General features: G+C 56.4%; 1 protein-coding gene across 1 annotated transcript in view; it reads right to left on the reverse strand.

Annotated features, from left to right (window-relative positions):
- Positions 1-20,220, reverse strand: part of LOC132380560 (voltage-dependent L-type calcium channel subunit alpha-1F-like) — a 113,400-nt gene that overhangs the window by 28,786 nt on the left and 64,394 nt on the right. Inside the window, 10 exon segments of the mRNA XM_059949459.1 lie at positions 1,431-1,496; positions 9,879-10,007; positions 10,720-10,740; positions 12,112-12,195; positions 12,664-12,774; positions 13,461-13,619; positions 14,652-14,853; positions 15,082-15,228; positions 16,105-16,157; positions 19,813-20,011. Coding sequence (XP_059805442.1) covers positions 1,431-1,496; positions 9,879-10,007; positions 10,720-10,740; positions 12,112-12,195; positions 12,664-12,774; positions 13,461-13,619; positions 14,652-14,853; positions 15,082-15,228; positions 16,105-16,157; positions 19,813-20,011 — 1,171 coding nt within the window.

Consider the following 20,220-nt stretch of genomic DNA (forward strand, 5'->3'; position numbering starts at 1 on the left):
CCTCCACAGTGTGACACTCCCTCCTCACAGCCCCCCCGCAGTGTGACACTCCTCACCGCCCCTCCACAGTTTGACACTCCCTCCTCACCGCCCCCCCACAGTGTGACACTCCCTCCTCACCGCCCCCCCCGCATTGTGACACTCCCTCCTCACCGCCCCTCCACAGTGTGACACTCCCTCCTCACCGCCCCCCCGCAGTGTGACACTCCCTCCTCACCGCCCCTCCACAGTGTGACACTCCCTCCTCACCGCCCCTCGCGGTGTGACACTCCCTCCTCACCGCCCCCCGCAGTGTGACACTCCCCCCTCACTGCCCCCGCAGTGTGACACTCCCTCCTCACCGCCCCCCACAGTGTGACCCTCCTCACTGCCTCCCACAGTGTGACACTCCCTCCTCACCGCCCCCCCCGCATTGTGACACTCCCTCCTCACCGCCCCTCCACAGTGTGACACTCCCTCCTCACCGCCCCCCCGCAGTGTGACACTCCCTCCTCACCGCCCCTCCACAGTGTGACACTCCCTCCTCACCGCCCCTCGCGGTGTGACACTCCCTCCTCACCGCCCCCCGCAGTGTGACACTCCCCCCTCACTGCCCCCGCAGTGTGACACTCCCTCCTCACCGCCCCCCACAGTGTGACCCTCCTCACTGCCTCCCACAGTGTGACACTCCCTCCTCACCGCCCCCCCCGCAGTGACACTCCCTCCTCACCGCCCCCCCCGCAGTGTGACCCTCCTCACTGCCTCCCACAGTGTGACACTCCCTCCTCACCGCCCCCCCGCAGTGTGACACTCCCTCCTCACCGCCCCTCCACAGTGACACTCCCCCCTCACCGCCCCTTCACAGTGTGACACTCCCTCCTCACCGCTACTCTCCGCAGTGTGACGCTCCCTCCTCACCGCCCCTCCACAGTGTGACACTCCCCCCTCACCGCCCCTCCACAGTGTGACACTCCCCCCTCACCGCCCCTCCAGTGTGACACTCCCTCCTCACCGCCCCCCACAGTGTGACACTCCCTCCTCACCGCCCCCCGCAGTGTGACACTCCCCCCTCACCGCCCCACCGCAGTGTGGTACTCCCTCCTCACCGCCCCTCCAGTGTGACACTCCCTCCTCACCGCCCCCCACAGTGTGACACTCCCCCCTCACCGCCCCACCGCAGTGTGGTACTCCCTCCTCACCGCCCCCCGCAGTGTGACACTCCCTCCTCACCGCCCCACCGCAGTGTGACACTCCCCCCTCACCGCCCCCCACAGTGTCACTCCCCCCTCACCGCCCCCTCCACAGTGACACTCCCCCCTCACCGCCCCCCCACAGTGTCACTCCCCCGTCACTGCCCCCCCACAGTGACACTCCCCCCTCACCGCCCCCCACAGTGTCACTCCCCCCTCACTGCCCCCCCCACAGCCTGGCGAACGCTCTTCGCAATTTACCTGCATTCCGATCACTGCGTAGATGAAGAAAATCATGGCGATTAACAGAGCGACATACGGGAGGGCCTGTAGCGGGAGGGGGGGGAGACAGGGTAGGGTTCACAGGGCGAGGGGAGAGAGGTGTATAGAGGGAGAGGGACGGGGGGAGGCAGTGAGAGTCAGCATGATTGTTGTGGGAGAAAGAGTGGGGGGGGTTGGGGAAGGAACAAGGGACTAATGAAGATTGATAGAGAGGAAGGGGAGGGAGGGTGAGTGAAAGAGATAGGAGAGAGGAGGGATGGAGAACAGGAAGAGAAAGAGGAGGAGAGGATGGGAGGAGAAGAACAAAGGAGGAGGGGAAGAGAGGGGAGGGGAGGGGGAAGATGGAGTGTGAGAAGGAGAGGGGGAGCGGAGGGTGGAGAGGGGAGATGAATAGAGAGGTTGAGAGATTTTCACTAACACAGAATCATTCAGGGTAAAGGCAGGCCCTTTGACCCATCAAGCTTGTGATATCATTTCGTTCCCTCCCATATTCCCATCACCTCGCAGGCTGAACTCATTGCCCGCACACAAGAGCTGGTGTGAGTCTGAGGGTGCATCAGACCCTCTCTGGATCCGACGAGGCCAGAGGGTGTGTAGTTTCTGAGTGGAGTGGGGTGGGCTGTTCTGTAAGGAATTTCTGTACGTCTCCGAGGGGTGTGTCTGGGTTTTCCCCGGGCACTCTGGTTTCCTACCACAGTACCAGGCAGGTTAGATGAACATTGCAAATTGTCCGGTGATTAAACTGGGATTGTCGGGGGTGGGGGTCACTGGGACAGCTACTCTGTGATGCATCATTAAGTAAATAAATCTCAGTACACTCCCAATATATGATGTCAGGATTCCAAACCCAGTCCAAACGCTACTCCTCAACTCTTCATGTTTATGAGTTAGTGATTCCCGGCAGTGAGTGGGGAGTGAGGAGGGGCTGTTGCATTTCTTCAAAATGGTTAGGTGCACAAACTCGAACATTTCCCTTAGACTGACCGGGAATATCTTCCCATGGCTGCATTCGGAATAGAGAGCCAGGATCTGAAGCCCAGGTGAACCAAATGAGGAAAATGCACTCCCCGTTTCCATCTCCTCTCTCACTCTCTGTGATGTTTTCTATCTATCTCCCTCCCTCCTTTCTCTAAATATCGCACAATCTCTGAGCACCTCCATCACAACAACTATCCTATCACACGCTCCCGGGGTCAGACACAGAGTGAAACCCCCTCCACACAGTCCCATCACACACTCCCGGGGTCAGACACAGAGTGATACTCCCTCCACACCGTCTCATCGCACACTCCCGGGGTCAGACACAGACTGAAGCTCCCTCCACACTGTCCCATCACACACTCCCGGGGTCAGACACAGAGTGAAGCTCCCTCCACCCCGTCCCATCACACACTCCCGGGGCCAGACACAGAGTGAAGCTCCCTCCACACCGTCCCATCACACACTCCCGGGGTCAGACACAGAGTGAAGCTCCCTCCACACCGTCCCATCACACACTCCCGGGGTCAGACACAGAGTGAATCTCCCTCCACACCGTCCCATCACACACTCCCGGGGTCAGACACAGAGTGAAGCTCCCCCCCACACCGTCCCATCACACACTCCCGGGGTCAGACACAGAGTGGAGCTCCCTCCACACCGTCCCATCACACACTCCCGGGGTCAGACACAGAGTGAAACTCCCTCCACACCGTCCCATCACACACACCCGGGGTCAGACACAGAGTGGAGCTCCCTCCACACAGTCCCATCACACACTCCCGGGGTCAGACACAGAGTGGAGCTGTTCTGATTGCGCTGGGAGAAATCGGGGAAAATTGCTTGGAAATTGGTTTCCAATGTCCCTTGAACTTCTAAGTGAGCGGCTGGTTTAGAGTGGAAACTTCGTTTGGAGTTTTTCTGCCAGTTTGGACGGGGTTCGTTGACGGCTGTGAACTGCGTAGCACCCGGCTGTGGCCGCTGACAACTCGCCAGGAAGCGTTTTCGCTCCCAAAACCGGAGGCAAACGCCGTTGTTCCCCCACTGACATCGGGACAACCTCCTTCCATCTCTATCGTCGGGATTCTCGTTCGGTGTTGGAGCCGAACCGTCGTTTGAGACGTCTCGACCTCTCACGGCCTGGAAGTTCGGCGGGACTAACGGAGCCTTTCCTGGCGTTGGAATTTCTGGCATTGGGCCAGCAAGGTGCTGTCGAGTACAAACTTTTCCCGCCAGTTACTCAACTCACTCCGAGACTTTATAACCAGCACCACCGTATCATTCTCGATTCGGACACACAAGTAACATGCCGGACCGGTCTGCGGGGAGTCGCAGGCCTTCGGGGAGTTATGCAAAGGCGGCTGCCTCTCCGGCCTCGGACAACGCCCTGTTTCGGACGGTGAAAGTTGAACGCGGGGTGCAATGTATTTTGCGAACTGGAACTACCCTGGAAAAGTGCGCGGAGGCCATGGAGGACTTGTTGGGGAGAGATGGTGTTTTGGCCGCTGAGAAGGAGTTCGGGAAGGCGGTGTTTTATCTGAGGAATGATGAGTTGGTGCATCGGGCCCTCAGTAGAGGGATCACAGTGGAGAACATCTTTTTACAGATGGAGCTAGTGACAGCTCCCACACAACGCATCGTCCTCGGCCACGTACAGCCTTTCATCCCCAACGAGGACCTGCTTCCCGCATTGGCCCGCTTGGGGCAAGTACGGTCAGAGATAACTGCCATCAGGCACAAATTTAAGAGACGCACCCTCCATACCGTAATCTCTTTCCAGCAACAGGTATTCATGAAACTGGAAAGGGAGGATGAAGTTGAGGGCCGGTTCACTGTCCGGCACGAGGGGGTAGATTATCAGGTGTATTGGAGCTCTTGAGCGCCCACGGTGCCATGCGTGCGGGGAGGTGGGGCACTTTCGGAGGGACTGTCCTAGCACCCGAAAACCCAGGGAGTCCACTTCAGGAACTTGTGCCCCAGCTACCTCTGCCCCTGATCCCATCCCTGCTCCAACACCTGTGCCGACCCCTGCTCCTGCCCCTGACCCTGTCTCTAACCCTGCCCGTATTCCTACGTCTGCTCCTACCCCTGTGGTTCAGGCGGGTGATCCTGGGGCTACGTGTGGGGAGGTTCAGGCGAGGGACGGGGTGGAGTCCGGGCGGGGCAAGAAAGCGAGGAAGAAGTCGAAACACGTGAAGAAGTCGACCCCCGAGACCGCAGAGCTCACGCCCATTTGCCCTGAGGTGGAGAGGGAGGCTCGGGGAAGCGTACGGTTGGACGGGGCGATAGGAGCGGAGAGTACCGCGCTGTCGGTGAATTCCGCACCTGTGTGCTCCTCAGGCTTGAAGAGGAGATGGGATTGTTCCCCCAAGAGGGCAGAGAATGCAGATGAGGGGGAGTCCCAGAAAGGGGTGGGGATCCGGGTGGGAGTTGTGTCTAACCCTGAATCCTCAGATGTAGACACCAGTCCTGGGGTGGGTGGTGTGGTTGTGCATGAAGCTAGTGCTGGGCCTGTTTGCACGCCTAAAACAGACCTGGAGCCCTCCACCCAGGACTTAGCAGTCAGCGCCTCCCTGGAGGCAAATGTATTAAGTAGTACAGGTGGAGAGGAGACCAGGCTCTCTCACAGTCAGCATCAGGCTGCCAGTGAATCCATTGGGCCAGAGCTGCTGGGGTCCCCTTCATGCCTGTCTCCTGGGAAGGGTGATGTAACCTGCATGCCGACCCCATCAACTAATGGCCTGCAGGGAGTCCCTTGGGATTTTCCCTCCATCGTTGCAACTGTGGGTAAGACTGCTGCGACGGTGGAGCGGGAAGGTATAGGGGAGGTACCCACTGTGCAGTGTAGGTTACAGGGGCAGCCACCTTATACACCACCTGAGGAGGACGGTGGGGGATCTGTCTGCAGTGAGGGGTTGGAGGGGGATTCACTTGACAGCGAGACAATGGACATCCTCACCCCTCCAGAGAAGTCCCCATTGATACCTGTGGAGGAGATCAGAGAGTTTATTCACTCCTCCGTGGGTGCAAAGCATCGGCCTAAACTAGCCTCGCTTCGCTGGCCTAGCATGCCGAGGCTGGTGAAGTCCCTGAGGGTCATCCTCAGATGGAAGGGGAAGGGGAAGAGGAATGCTGTGTCAGGGAATGACAGTCGGCAGCTGAAATCCTTCCTGGATGACCTGGTGCGGGACATCAGGATGAAAAGCAGCCTTGCTCCTTCGGGAGACGGTGGGTCACAGGGTAGCGATGGTAGCAGTCGGGCCCGGAAAGCAAAGGATATTCTCGGTTTTCTTCAGGAGAGTGCGGCTGAGGGCGCCATCGCTCTCAGTGGGAAGGGGACTGGTGCTGAGGCCCAGTGTGCTCCCGACATGAAGCTTACCATAGCTAGTCTCAACGTAAACGGTAGCAGGGGCTCTCTCCGCAGGTATAACAATCTCTCAGTCCTCAGGGAACCCATACCACCCCGGGGGACGAGTCCGCTTGGCTCCTGGAGTGGCAGGGCGGGGTCTACATGAGTCACCTTAGCTCCAACTCTAGCGGGGTGGCGATCCTGTTGGCCCCAACCTTCCGGCCAGAAATCGTAGGAATCCAAGATGTTGTGTCCGGCCGTCTGCTCCACCTGGCTGTGCGCTTGGATGGTGTACCGTTACATTTTATCAACGTGTACGCTCCGAGGCGCGGGGTGATGCAGACGCGCCTATTCTGTCAGCTGTCCACCTTGCTGAGTGCCATCGACCCGGGGGACTGCGTCATCCTCGGGGGAGACTTCAACTGTACCCTCGAGGTGGAGGACCGCTCGGGCCTCCAACGCGACCCGGCATCAGCGAAAAAGTTAAAGGAGCTAGTCGGCTCCTTTGACTTGGTGGACAGCTGGCGGAATCTTCACCCTGACTCTAGCGCCTTCTCCAGAAGATCTAGAGAGGGGGGTTCCCGGATAGACCGCCTGTATATCTCTCGGGCTTATGTCTCTCGCGTGTCGGCGTCCTCCATGCGGCCGGTGTCGTGCTCGGATCATCACCTTGTGTGGATGGAATTTACTCCTCTGCACCCTCGGGTGGGATCCGGGTATTGGCACTTTAACAACCGGCTGCTGGAGGACAGCCGATTCCGGGATTCATTCCGAGCGTTCTGGGCCACCTGGAGAGGGAGACTGAGAGAGTTTGGCTCCCTACGGCTGTGGTGGGATGTGGGCAAGGCCCACATACGGTTTTTATGTCGGGAGTACACTAGGGGGTCAACGAAGAGGCGGGACTCTGAGATTGAGCGACTTGAGAGAGCATTGCTTGACCTAGAGTCCCATCTTGGTCCGACCGGTGGAGACCATCAAACGTGGCAGGAATACCAGGAGAAGAAGGACGCACTCAGGAATCTGCAGCTTCAGCAGTCCCGAGGTGCGTATGTGACGTCGCGGATCCAAATGCTGCAAGATTTGGACCGCGGCTCACCCTTCTACTCGTTGGAGAAGTGGCGGGGAGTTCAAAAGCAGCTGGTGGAGCTATTGGCTGCTGATGGCTCCTCCATCACGGATCCTGACGAAATTACCGAAGAAGTCCGCACTTTCTATCGGTCCTTATTCTCACCGGATCCGTCAAATGCGGGGGCGTGCAGTGAGGTCTGGGAAGATTTGCCAAAGGTCAGCCCTGATGACGCAGCGCGTCTGGACGCCTCCCTGACTGGGGAGGAGCTGTCTGCTGCCCTTCGGCAACTCCGGAGGGGTAAATCCCCTGGCTTAGATGGTCTGAGTGTGGAGTTTTATCAGGCTTTTTGGGATGTCCTGGGGGTCGATTACGGCCTTGTTCTAGGGGAGAGCCTAGCCACCGGGGAATTGCCCCTCTCATGGCAGAGAGCTGTCGTGGTCCTGCTGCCCAAGAAGGGAGACCTTTGCCTGCTAAAGAACTGGCGCCCGGTCTCCCTCTTGTGCGCGGACTACAAGATCTTCGCCCGGGCAATGGCCAACCGTCTTGGTTCAGTACTGAGACAGGTGATTCATCCTGACCAATCTTACACAGTCCCAGGCCGCTCCATCCAGGACAATGTCCACCTAGTATGGGACCTGATCCACCTGCACCAGGAGACTGGGTCCCCGGCAACGTTTCTTTCTCTTGACTAGGAGAAGGCGTTTGACCGGGTAGACCACAGTTTCCTGGTGGGCACTCTGCAGGCCTTTGGGCTCGGACCACACTTTGTGGCCCGAGTTCGGCTCCTCTACTCTGCCGCAGAGTGCCTTGTTAAGGTCAATGGATCACTGGCAGCACCCATTCCCTTCAGGAGAGGAGTACGTCAGGGATGCCCCATGTCCGGTCAATTGTATGCGATCTGTGTCGAGCCATTCCTGAGCCTCCTACGGCGAAGGCTGACAGGTCTGGTTCTGCATGAACCGGACATGGAGGTCGTCCTCTCGGCCTACGCCGATGATGTACTCCTCATGATGACAGATCCCAATGACCTGCGGAGGATGCGCGAGTGCCAAGATGTTTTCTCGGCGGCATCCTCCGCCAGGATCAACTGGGCGAAATGTTCCGGACTCTTAGTGGGTCAGTGGCAGGTGGACTCCCTGCCGGAGGAGATGAGAGCTTTTGAGTAGAGTACTAGGCGTCTCCTCTATCTGGGAGTCTTCCTGAGTCCTTCTGGGGAGACCTGGCTGGCGAACTGGCAGGACCTGGAGATGAAAGTCATGGCCCGGCTGGGGCGCTGGTCAGGCCTTCTCAGGGTGCTTTCCTATCGAGGCAGGGTGGTGGTCATAAACCAGCTGGTGGCCTCCATGTTGTGGTATCGGATGGTCACCTTGGCCCCTCCTGCCCCGTTTGTTGCAAGACTGCAGAGGAAATTAGTGGACTTCTTCTGGGGCAACAGGAAACACTGGGTCTCTGCAGTGGTCTTGAGTCTCCCAGTGGGAGAGGGCGGACAGTCGCTGGTGTGCGTCCGAATGCAGCTGGCGGCTCTCCGCCTCAGGACTCTGCAGAGATTCCTGTACGCCGAGCACCCTCCCAGGTGGCACGTGTTGGCGACTTTCTTCCTCCGGAGGGGCTGCTGTCTTCATGAAGACATGCGGCTACCACCGGCGGGTGTCAGCCGTACTGCTTTGCGGAGTCTGCCCGGCTTCTATCAGGACCTACTGAGAGTCTGGAACATGGTCGCCTCAGGCCGGGAATCCCCTCCTCAGGCGGAGGGCGGGGTCCTGGCCGGCCCTTGCCCTACCTCAGTGGCTGTCGGTGCGGCTCAGTTGTGTGGACCGACTCAGGCCAAGCTGCAGGTCGGGCCCAGACCCCGCAATCTTCTCCGGGAGCCGTGTCCACACAACTTGAGCCGTCTCTCATCGATACCCACAGTCCCATTCAGGGATGCAAGTAGGAGGTATCTGTATGGGCTGCTACTCCACATCCTCCACTTCCTTGCCCTTGTACACCGTCCCGACACGCCATGGCGGTCGATCCTTCCACCCGGAGATGAGGAGGGTCCCCACTGGAAGTCCCTTTATGCCGGGGTTCTTCCCATGCACCTGGGGGATCTCGGCTGGAAGGTACTGCATAGGGCAGTGCCCTGCAATAAGTTTTTCAGTTTGTACATGGACTTCCCACCCACATGCCACTTCTGCGGGCTGGAGGAGACTGTGTACCACATGTACATGGAGTGTGTGAGGCTGAAGCCTCTTTTTGCATATTTGCGTGGGCTGCTTCTCGCCTTCTGGCTGCATTTTAGTCCCACCCTGTTTATATATAGTCATCCAGTAAGGAAGGGGGCATGGAGGGATGAGGATGTCCTAGTCAACTTGCTCCTAGGGCTGGCGAAATCCGCCATCCGTGGGTCTTGGAAACGGGTGGCGGGAGGATCTCCCTGGGCAGACTGCCTGGCAATGTTTAGGGGGTATGTTCGTGCCCGGGTAACTATTGAAAAGGAACACGTGCAGTCCACAGCGGCCTTGGAGGAGTTTCGAGACCGTTGGGCTCCGCTGGGTGTAAATGCCATCGTAGATAGGGATGGCAACATTCTGGTGTAATGTCTATTGTCTATTTGTAGTTCAGTAATTGTGTTTGCCACTGTTTTGTATATATTGTATAGCACCGAAATTTGTAATAAAGGATTTTGTAATATAAAAAAAAGGGGTCAGACACAGAGTGAAGCTCCCTCCACACCATCCCATCACACACTCCCGGGGTCAGACACAGAGTGAAGCTCCCTCCACACCGTCCCATCACACACTCGTGGGGTCAGACACAGAGGGAAGCTCCCTCCACACCGTCCCATCACGCACTCCCGGGGTCAGACACAGAGTGAAGCTCCCTCCACACCGTCCCATCACACACTCCTGGGGTCAGACAAAAAGTGAAACTCCCTCCACACAGTCCCATCACACACTCCCTGGGTCAGACACAAAGTGAAACTCCCTCCACACCGTCCCATCACACACTCCCTGGATCGGGAGGGGGAAACACTCAGTTGAACTCTGACCTGGAAGGACTTGATGAAGGTCCAGAGGAGGGTGCGGATCCCTTCGCCCTTGCTGAGAAGCTTAACCAGTCGCATCACCCGGAAGAGGCGGAAGAAGGTGATAGAGATGCGCGAACTGTCCTCCGAACTCTGGGTAGGGAAAGGACAAAGGTCAGGGTGGGGAGGGGGAGGGGGTGGAGTTGGGTTTGCGATTAGAAGGGTTCCCGGTCCAGACGTCAGTTACATACCACGTCTGGAACCCCTTACGCTGGTTCCGAGGGAGCGCTGCGCCTCGGGAGGAGTAGTGGGGAGGGGATGGAGGGGTGGAACTGCACGTGGGGGCAGAGGTGGAGAGGAGGGAGTGCTGTGCTACTGGGGAGGTGGTGAAGAGGGAGCACTGTGCCGTGGGCGAGGCGGTGAGGCGATGGGAGGGGCGTTGAGGATCATGCTGCGGGAGGGGTGTAAAGAGAGGGAACTGTGGGAGGTGTAGCAAGCCAGGAGCATCGTGCGGTAGGATGGGGCTCCACACCGTGGGAGGGGAAGTAAAGTGGGAGCGTCACCCTCTGATTCTCCACTTAGACACCGGTCCGGGATCGGCCAAATTGAATCGGGATGCCGGGGGTGGAGAGGGGGAGAACAGCCCCCACCCACTGAGAACCCCACAGCCAACAATGGCAAGAAACACACTGCAGATTCCCGTCGCGGTATCCTGCTGTATGAACACACCCACAATGGCCAACGGGACTCCACTCCAACAGGGGCGGGGGGGTGACGGTAATCAATCCCAATTACTGAACACGACAACGGGGTATCCCATGGGGTGACTCAGAGGGTCTAGGAAAGCGCCGGGCGCGAGGTTTACCTCCCCGAGGTGCCCGCCGTTCTGGAGGAGGAAGACGATGGAAGACAACAGGTGATTCCGCGGATGATGCATGTGTCACGACGATGGTGGTGAGAGACGAACACGGTGGAATTTAGCACGACACGACGTCAGTACGAAGTTCACAGCGGCAGATTAAACAGTGAACACACACCAGGTGAGAAGGTTACAGACCAGATCTGATCCAGGGGTTCGGGGGGTGGGGGGGTTATATATAGGATAACAGAATCCTGGGAGTGGGTTACAGACTGGGATCTCATCCAGAGATTCAGGGGATTGATATATGGAATAACAGATCCCTGGGAGTGGGTTACAGACTGGGATCTCATCCAGAGATTCAGGGGGTTAATATATAGAATAACAGATCCCTGGGAGTGGGGTACAGGCTGGGATCTGATCCTGGGGTTCAGGAGGTTTATATAGAGGATAACAGATCCCCGGGATTGGGGTACAGGCTGGGATCTGATCCTGGGGTTCAGGGGGTTTATACAGAGGATAACAGATCCCCGGGATTGGGGTACAGACTGGGATCTGATCCTGGGGTTCAGGAGGTTTATATATAGAATAACAGATTCTGGGACTGGGGTACAGGCTGGGATCTGATCCTGGGGTTCAGGATGGTTTATATAGAGGATAACAGATTCTGGGACTGGGGTACAGGCTGGGATCTGATCCTGGGGTTCAGGGGGTTTATATAGAGGATAACAGATTCTGGGACTGGGGTACAGGCTGGGATCTGATCCTGGGGTTCAGGGGGTTTATATAGAGGATAACAGATCCCTGGGATTGGGGTACAGGCTGGGATCTGATCCTGGGGTTCAGGGGGTTTATATAGAGGATAACAGATCCCTGGGATTGGGGTACAGGCTGGAATCTGATCCTGGGGTTCAGGGGATTTATATAGAGGATAACAGATCCCCGGGAATGGGTTACAGACTGGGATCTGATCCTGGGGTTCAGGAGGTTTATATATAGAATAACAGATTCTGGGACTGGGGTACAGGCTGGGATCTGATCCTGGGGTTCAGGATGGTTTATATAGAGGATAACAGATTCTGGGACTGGGGTACAGGCTGGGATCTGATCCTGGGGTTCAGGGGGTTTATATATAGAATAACAGATCCCCGGGAATGGGTTACAGGCTGGGATCTGATCCTGGGGTTCAGGGGGTTTATATATAGAATAACAGATCCCTGGGAATGGGTTACAGGCTGGGATCTAATCCAGGGGTTCAGGGGGTCTATATAGAGGATAACAGATCCCCGGGAATGGGTTACAGGCTGGGATCTGATCCTGGGGTTCAGGGGGTTTATATATAGAATAACAGATCCCCGGGAATGGGTTACAGGCTGGGATCTGATCCTGGACACTCACATTGATCTCAGTAACTGCGATATCTACGACACTTCCCACCACGATCAAGGCGTCAAAGGTGTTCCAGGCATCAACAAAGTAATGCTGAGTTCAGGGAGAGGGGGGACGAGGGCGGGAGGGAGAGAGGAAAGAATAAGGTTGGAGAGCAGAAATGTAGTTGGAGAGGGAGGGGTGAGACACCATTCCGAGAAGGGCAGAGGCAAAATAAATTAGAGAGAGAGAGAGCAAGTTATTCTCAACCAATGATGGACTGTCAGAATCCTTCCCTCCCTCCACCTCTCCCCATCGCTGAGCCCCTCCCTCCCCTACACCCCTCTCTGTGTCTCTGTGACCCTCTCCTATCCTATAATCCTCCCCATTTCTGTAATTCCCTAACTCAACCCCTCCCCGTCTCTATGTTTTCCTCCCTATCCTGCAACGCTCCCCAATTCTGTAATCCTCTTCTTCGCCTACAACCCTCCCCGTCTCTGTAATCCCCAAACCCAACCCCTCCCCTACACCTTTCCCCGTCTGTGTGACCCCCCCCCCCCCCCCCGACGGGGAGAGCCTCACCCTGGGCTTGAAGGCGATGATCTTCAGCAACATCTCCACGGTGAAGAGGCCAGTGAAGACCATGTTTAAGATGTCCATGGCGTAGTTAAACGGGTCGGACTGCTCGTAGTGCTGGAAGTGGGACAAAACGGCAGGCAACATTACCCAGTCCAGGGCCCACTTTGGGTCAGGGAAGATCAGGGGGAGTGCGACAAGGAGAATTGTAGAGGAGGTGAGGGAGGGGTAGGGGAGAGATTTGCTGGTGGATGGAGGACAAGGCTTCTTTTCCCCACCCTCTGTGTCACTCTCACCCCACCACCCCTTATTCTCTCCCCATTCACCCTAGGGGATGGGGCAAAGAGAGGGGGAGAGAGGGAGGTGAGTGGTGCTGCGAGGAGGGGAGGGGGGAGACAGGATTAGCGAGAGGGATAGAGGAGTGTAGAGAGCAGGAGCGAGGCAAGGGGAGAGAGGAGGGGGAGAGAGGAGGGAGAGTGAGAAAGGAGTGAGGAGAAAGGGCGGGTAGGGAGAAAGGGGGAAGGGTAGACAGGGAAAGTGAGGAGGAAGAGGGGAGAAACATGAAATGATGAAGGAGAGGAGAAAGGGAGAGTGACAAGTGAGAACGGGAGTGAGGAGGGAGAATGGGAATGAGGAGGGAGAGTGAGGAGGGGGAGGGGAGAAAGTGGGGAACGAGGAGGGTAAGTGAGGAGAAAGGGAGAATGTGGAGGGAAAGGGGGAAGGGAGAGAGGAGAAAGGGGGAGTTTGAGGTAAACTGGGGGAGAGTGGGAGTGATGGGACAGGGGGGAGACCCGTGTCCATACCTGCATAGCCAGGGTGATGGTGTTGAGCAGGATGAGGACAAACATGATGTACTCGAAGCCGGTACTGTTCACCATGTACCACACCTTGTACTGGTAGCGGTTCTTCGGGATGTAGAGGAGCAGAGGCTGTGCCTTCATGGCGTATTCCACACACTGCCTCTGCACGGCACAGGACATACAACAGAGAGTGGAGTCAGAAAGGTCTGGACAGGTCACAGCTGCAGTATCACATGTGGTTCTGGTCGCCCCGTTACAGGAAGGGTGTGGATCCCTTGGAGAGGGTTCCAAACGGGTTCAGCAGCTTGCTGTCTGGATCGGAGGGTGTGAGGTGTAATGAGAGGATGGACAATCTTGGGTTGCTTTCTTTGGGGAGTGGTGGGGCTGAGGGGGAGGACGTGGGTCAGGTGGACAGCTGTGATCAACACACACACACCATGTCATGTCTCCTAGCTTCACTCTGTGTCTGACCCCGGGAGTGTGTGATGGGACGGTGTGGAGGGAGCTTCACTCTGTGTCTGACCCCGGGAGTGTGTGATGGGACGGTGCGGAGGGAGTTTCACTCTGTGTCTGACCCCGGGAGTGTGTGATGGGACGGTGCGGAGGGAGATTCACTCTGTGTCTGACCCCGGGAGTGTGTGATGGGACGGTGTGGAGGGAGTTTCACTCTGTGTCTGACCCCGGCAGTGAGTGATGGGATGGTGTGGAGGGAGTTTCACTCTGTGTCTGACCCCGGGAGTGTGTGATGGGACGGTGTGGAGGGAGCTTCACTCTGTGTCTGACCCCGGGAGTGTGTGATGGGACGGTGTGGAGGGAGCTTCACTCTGTGTCTGACCCCGGGAGTGTGTGATGGGACGGTGTGGAGGGAGCTTCACTCTGTGTCTGACCCCGGGAGTGTGAGATGGGACGGTGTGGAGGGAGCTTCACTCTCTGTCTGACCCCGGGAGTGTGTGGAGGGACGGTGCGGAGGGAGATTCACTCTGTGTCTGACCCCGGGAGTGTGTGATGGGACGGTGTGGAAGGAAGTTTACCCTGTATGTGTCTCCCTCTCCCCTCTCTCTCAGGTAGAAGTAATATGGTTGACATCCTCCACCCCTCGGACTGCAGCCTGCTCAGGCGTCCGGGCTGTGTCGAGACGTCCGTGCACGCGGGTACGATGCCTGGCGGGGCGGAAGCCTGCGTGGGGGTACGGACCTGATTCTTGTCGAGCTCGCAGTTCTGGTATTCCTTCTCTCCCTGCTCGCGGAAGGTGATGATGACGAAGCCCACGAAGATGTTCATCATGAAGAAGGCGATGATGATGATGTAGACGATGAAGAAGATGGAGATCTCCACCCGGTGGTTGTAGATGGGACCCACGTCCTCCGCGTTGGCGTCAATGGCGCGGTACAGGAGACTGGCGGTATGACGGGAGGGGGGGATTGGTGATGACAGTACATGAGACTGGTGATGTGACATCGATGAGCACGGTACTGGGGACAGTCGGTGTCCCAGGGGGAGGGTGGTGGTCACAGCAGAGTGGGGAGGGGGTATACACACTCTCGCTGAGACATCATGTCTGCCTTTCTGTACAGAAGGGAGACGGGTGGCGGGGAGGGAGACGGAGGGGAGGTTTCGAACTTACGCCGGCCACCCCTCGAAGGTGGAGACGGTGAAGAGGGCCATCATTCCGGCCAGCACGCTGTCGAAGGTGAAGTCGTTGTTATGCCAGACTCGCTGCCGGACCATGGGCTGAGTCACGTCCCCGTCCTTGAACACAATGAAGGTGCCCCTGAGGGAACCGAGGTGACAAGTTGGGGGTGTGAGTGCAGGCAGTCCTAGACCCCTAGACACCTAGGGGTGGGGATTGTGGTGAGGAGGGAGCACTGGACTGTGGGAGGGGCTGAGGAGGGAACGCTGTGGGAGGGGGTGAGGAGGGAGAGCTGTGGGAGGAGAGGAGGAGGGATCACTGTCAGAGGGATGGTGAGGAGGGAGAGCTGTGGGAGGAGAGGAGGGAACTGTGAGGGGGTGAGGAGGGAACGCTGTGGTAGGGATGGTGAGGAGGAAGCTGTGGGAGGGGTGGTGGGGGAGCACTGTGGGAGGGGTGGTGAGGAGGGAGCGCTGTGGGAGGGGGTTAAGAGGGAGCGCTGTGGGAGGGTGTTAAGAGGGAGCACTGTGGGAGGGGTGGTGAGGAGGGAGCGCTGTGATAGGGGGTTAAGAGGGAGTGCTGTGGGAGGGGATGAAGAGGGAGCACTGTGGGAGGGGTGGTGAAGAGGGAGCGCTGTGGGAGGGGTGGTGGGGGAGCACTGTGGGAGGGGTGGTGAGGAGGGAGCGCTGTGGGAGGGGGTTAAGAGGGAGCGCTGTGGGAGGGTGTTAAGAGGGAGCACTGTGGGAGGGGTGGTGAGGAGGGAGCGCTGTGATAGGGGGTTAAGAGGGAGTGCTGTGGGAGGGGATGAAGAGGGAGCACTGTGGGAGGGGTGGTGAAGAGGGAGCGCTGTGGGAGGGGGTTAAGAGGGAGTGCTGTGGGAGGGGGTGAAGAGGGAGCACTGTGGGAGGGGTGGTGAAGAGGGAGCACTGTGGGAGGGAGTGAAGAGGGAGCACAGTGGGAGGGGTGTTGAGGAGAGGGCACCGTGCAGCAGGAGTGCCAGTGAGGGGCGAGGTCACTTACTTGCACTCCTCTGGCGTGTGCTTGGCCTCGTCCGTACAACGATAAAATTTACCCTGTAAACACCAACAAACTCTGAGTTGGAACGAGACAGAGTGAAGCTCCCTCCACAGCGCCACGTGCTAGCAAGGCTAGGAATGAAAAATCAGGGCAGATGCACACACAAAGTGTAAGCAGATCGGGCAGCATCGACCGGAGAGGAATAAACACTCGACTTTTCAGCCCGACGATGAAACTTCGATGATGTATTCCTCCCCAACCACCTGGCTTCACCTATCACCCTCCAGTTTGTGCTTCTTTTCTTTCCTGCACGCCCCCCCCCCCAATTTTCTTACCGTCCCCTTTCCTCTCCGGTCCTAATGAAAACTCTCAGTCCCAAACGTCGACTGGTTATTCACTTCTGACCTGCTGAGTTCTTCCAGCATTTTGTCTGTGATGCTCAGTATTAATGCTTTCGTCTCCTTACCGGCAGCCATGAGACAAAGAAACCCAAAAGACCGTCAAACACCCAGTGCACAGGGAGAGACAAAAACTAATCATGTGAACAATAATCGCAACAAATCGCGTATTTGAACCGTAATCCGGCGCAGAGTCGAATAAACGGCACAGGGCAGTGATCTGAACTGGCCCGTTCCCCGCCTCAGGCCCTGACTCTCTGACCCAGCACCTAGATCGTTGTCTGAACATTGGCTTCAGTCACTCCAGTCCGCTCTGGGGCATGGACCCCGCCGCCTCCATTTGGCCTGTGCCCGATCTTTCAGATTCGTCATGGCGCTTAAATCGATCAGACCTTGGGTTTCCCTCGCTCTCGCTCCCTCCCATCACCTCAGTTCTGCCACATTAAATTGCGTCCAAGTCCAAAGGGAGGCTACAGACTATTGTTTGGCAGAAGAAGAGCAATTAACAGAGTACTTGTCCCCCTTGTTTCATCAGCCAACAGCCAGAAGCCGCTGAGGTTCACCACCACCATCTTAAACCCCAAGTAAAGGCACTGTCCAGAAGGCAATGGCAAACAAACTCTGCAGAAAAATTTGCCAAGAACAACCATAGTCATGAGGCCACGTCGTACAACATGACACATAATGATGACTGATTTCCAGATTCTGGATTGCTTAATGCCCTTTCCGGCACTCAAGTGTAAAGCAGAACAAGTCATTTTTTTTATTGTCATTTCGACCATAACTGCTGGTACAGTCCACAGTAAAAACGAGACAATGTTTTTCAGGACTGTGGTGTTACATGACACAGTACAAAATCTAGACTGAACTATGTAAAAAACAACACAGAGAAAGCTACACTGGACTACAGACCTACACTGGACTGCATAAAGTGCACAAAACAGTTCAGGCATTACAATAAATAACAAACAAGACAATAGGGCAGTAAGGTGTCAGTCCAGGCTCTGGGTATTGAGGAGTCTGATAGCTTGGGGGAAGAAACTGTTACATAGTCTGGTCGTGAGAGCCCGAATGCTTCGGAGCCCTTTCCCAGACGGCAGGAGAGAGAAGAGATTGTATGAGGGGTGCGTGGGGTCCTTCATAATGCTGTTTGCTGTTAGCGTGTAGTGTAAATGTCCGTAATGATCGAAATAATTGTTACTACAGATCCGATGCAGTGCAAAAAAAATCACATGAAGAGCACAATAGTAATAAAAAACAATAAATATAAATACTGTACATACGATAGCTTATATCCCTAGACTGATTGTGTGACAGGAGTGTCTGTACATAAGGTGACTCAGACAGGAACTGATAAAGCAGTGGTGGAGTTGGTGGGCGGAGGTGTTGATCGGCCTTACTGCTTGGGGAAAGTAGCTGATTCTGGGTTTGGTGGTCCTGGCGTCGTGGATGTTACGGAGCCTCCTCCCTGGTGGGGGGGGGGCAAACAGTCCGTGAACGGGTTGGGGGGGGGGGGGTGGGATCTTTCATGATGTTACTGGCCCTTTTCCGGCACCTTTCTGTATGTATACAGTCTGCCCTTGTTGGCGGGTAGGCTGGTGCATTTTGGGTAGTTTTGACTGCCCGTTGTAGAGCCCTCCGGCCTCCCGCAGTGGAGTTCGCAGAGCGCGCGGCGACGCAGAACGTTAAGCTGCTCTCTACCGCCCACCTGCAGAAGGACGTGAGTCTGTCAGCTCCCTCCTGGGATACTGGCCTCCGTAGTATCCAGGACATCTTCAAGGAGCGATGCCTCAAAAAGGCAAAATCCATCACCAAGGACCCCCATCACTCAGGTTTTCATTGCTGCCATCAGGGAGGGGGTACAGGAGCCTGAAGACACACACCCAACCATTCAGGAACAGCTTCTTCCCCTCTGCCATCAGGGAGGGGGTACAGGAGCCTGAAGACACACACTCAGTGATTCAGGAACAGCTTCTTCCCCTCTGCCATCAGGGAGGAGGTACAGGAGCCTGAAGATACACACCCAACCATTCAGGAACAGCTTCTTCCCCTCTGCCATCAGGGAGGAGGTACAGGAGACTGAAGATACACACCCAACCATTCAGGAACAGCTTCTTCCCCTCTGCCATCAGGGAGGAGGTGCAGGAGCCTGAAGACACACACCCAACCATTCAGGAACAGCTTCTTCCCCTCTGCCTTCCGATTTCTGAACCCACAAACACAACCTCACCACTTTTTATTTCTATCTCAGCACTACTTATCTAACCATTTTATATATACATACTTCCTGCAATTCACGTTTTTTTCTATTATTTTGAATTGCATTGTAATGCTGCCACAAAGACAACAAATTTCTTGGCGCACACCGCGATAATTAAACCCAACTCTGATTTTCAAGAGTCGGGAAGTTACGCTGCACCTTCATCAGACTCCAGTTCGGCCGCGTCTGGGGGGTTACTTTCTGTTTCGATTGCCCCATTACAGGAAGGGTGGGGAGGGGGCAGAAGAGGTTGCTGCCTGGATCAGAGGGCGTGAGCTGCAGGGAGAGGTTGGACAGACTTGGGCTGCTTCGACTGGAGTGGTAGAGGCCGAGGGGACAGCTGATACAGGATATATAAATGAAGGTGAAGTGGAGGTCTGCTGGCTCTTTCTCAGGATTGAAATACACAATACGAGGGGGCATACATCGAAGGTGAGAGAGACAAGTACAAAGAAGATAAGCAGGCCCGGAACGTGCTACCAGGGGTGGTGGTGGAGGCACATACAATGGAGCTGTTTAAGAGGCTCTCAGATGCATGGATGTGCAGGTAATGGAGGGAGATGGGAAAAGGGAAGAGATTAATCTGCAATCGTCGGTTTAATTAGTTTGTCACAGGCGTGGTGGGATGAGGGGCCTGTTCCTGAGCTGCACTGTGCAAAGTCCCAAGTTTCGCACCCTCCCGGGGTCAGACACAGAGTGAAGCTCCCTCCACACCGTCCCATCACACACTCCCGGGGTCAGACACAGAGTGAAGCTCCCTCCACACCGTCCCATCACACACTCCCGGGGTCAGACACAGAGTGAATCTCCCTCCGCACTGTCCCATCACATACTCCTGGGGTCAGACTCAGAGTGAAGCTCCCTCCACACCATCCCATCACACACTCCCAGGGTCAGACACAGAGTGAAGCTCTCTCCACACCGTCCCATCACACACTCCCAGGGTCAGACACAGAGTGAAGCTCCCTCCGCACTGTCCCATCACACACTCCTGGAAACATTAATGGTTGCAAGTTGAAAAATGGGGTGAGAGGGTTTAGAAGATGAACTGACCTTAAACAGCTGGACCCCAATGCAGGCAAACATGAACTGCAGCAGGGTTGTGACAATCATTATGTTCCCAATGGTTTTAATGGCCACAAAGACACACTGGACTACGTGCTGGGTCAGAGAGAGAGAGAGTGAGAGAGAGAGAGAGGAGAGTATGAGAGGGAGAGAATGAGTGAAAGAGCAGGAGGAACAGAGAGAGGAAGTGAGGAAGTGAAAGAGAGAGGGGAGAGACAGGATTAAATGAAGTGATAAGTCGATCAGACATTATGTACAACTCCAGATCTTTATAGCCCTCACTCTGCCTTTGAACCAAACACCCTCCCCCTGAGACTCCAACACCGAGAAACCTCTTCTTCACATCCCGACACCTCACCCACCTACCTCCACCTCCCTTCCATCCCCCACCCCTCC

This window comes from Hypanus sabinus, chromosome 24, assembly GCF_030144855.1.
Source record: "Hypanus sabinus isolate sHypSab1 chromosome 24, sHypSab1.hap1, whole genome shotgun sequence".
In the NCBI taxonomy this organism is placed as follows: domain Eukaryota; kingdom Metazoa; phylum Chordata; class Chondrichthyes; order Myliobatiformes; family Dasyatidae; genus Hypanus; species Hypanus sabinus.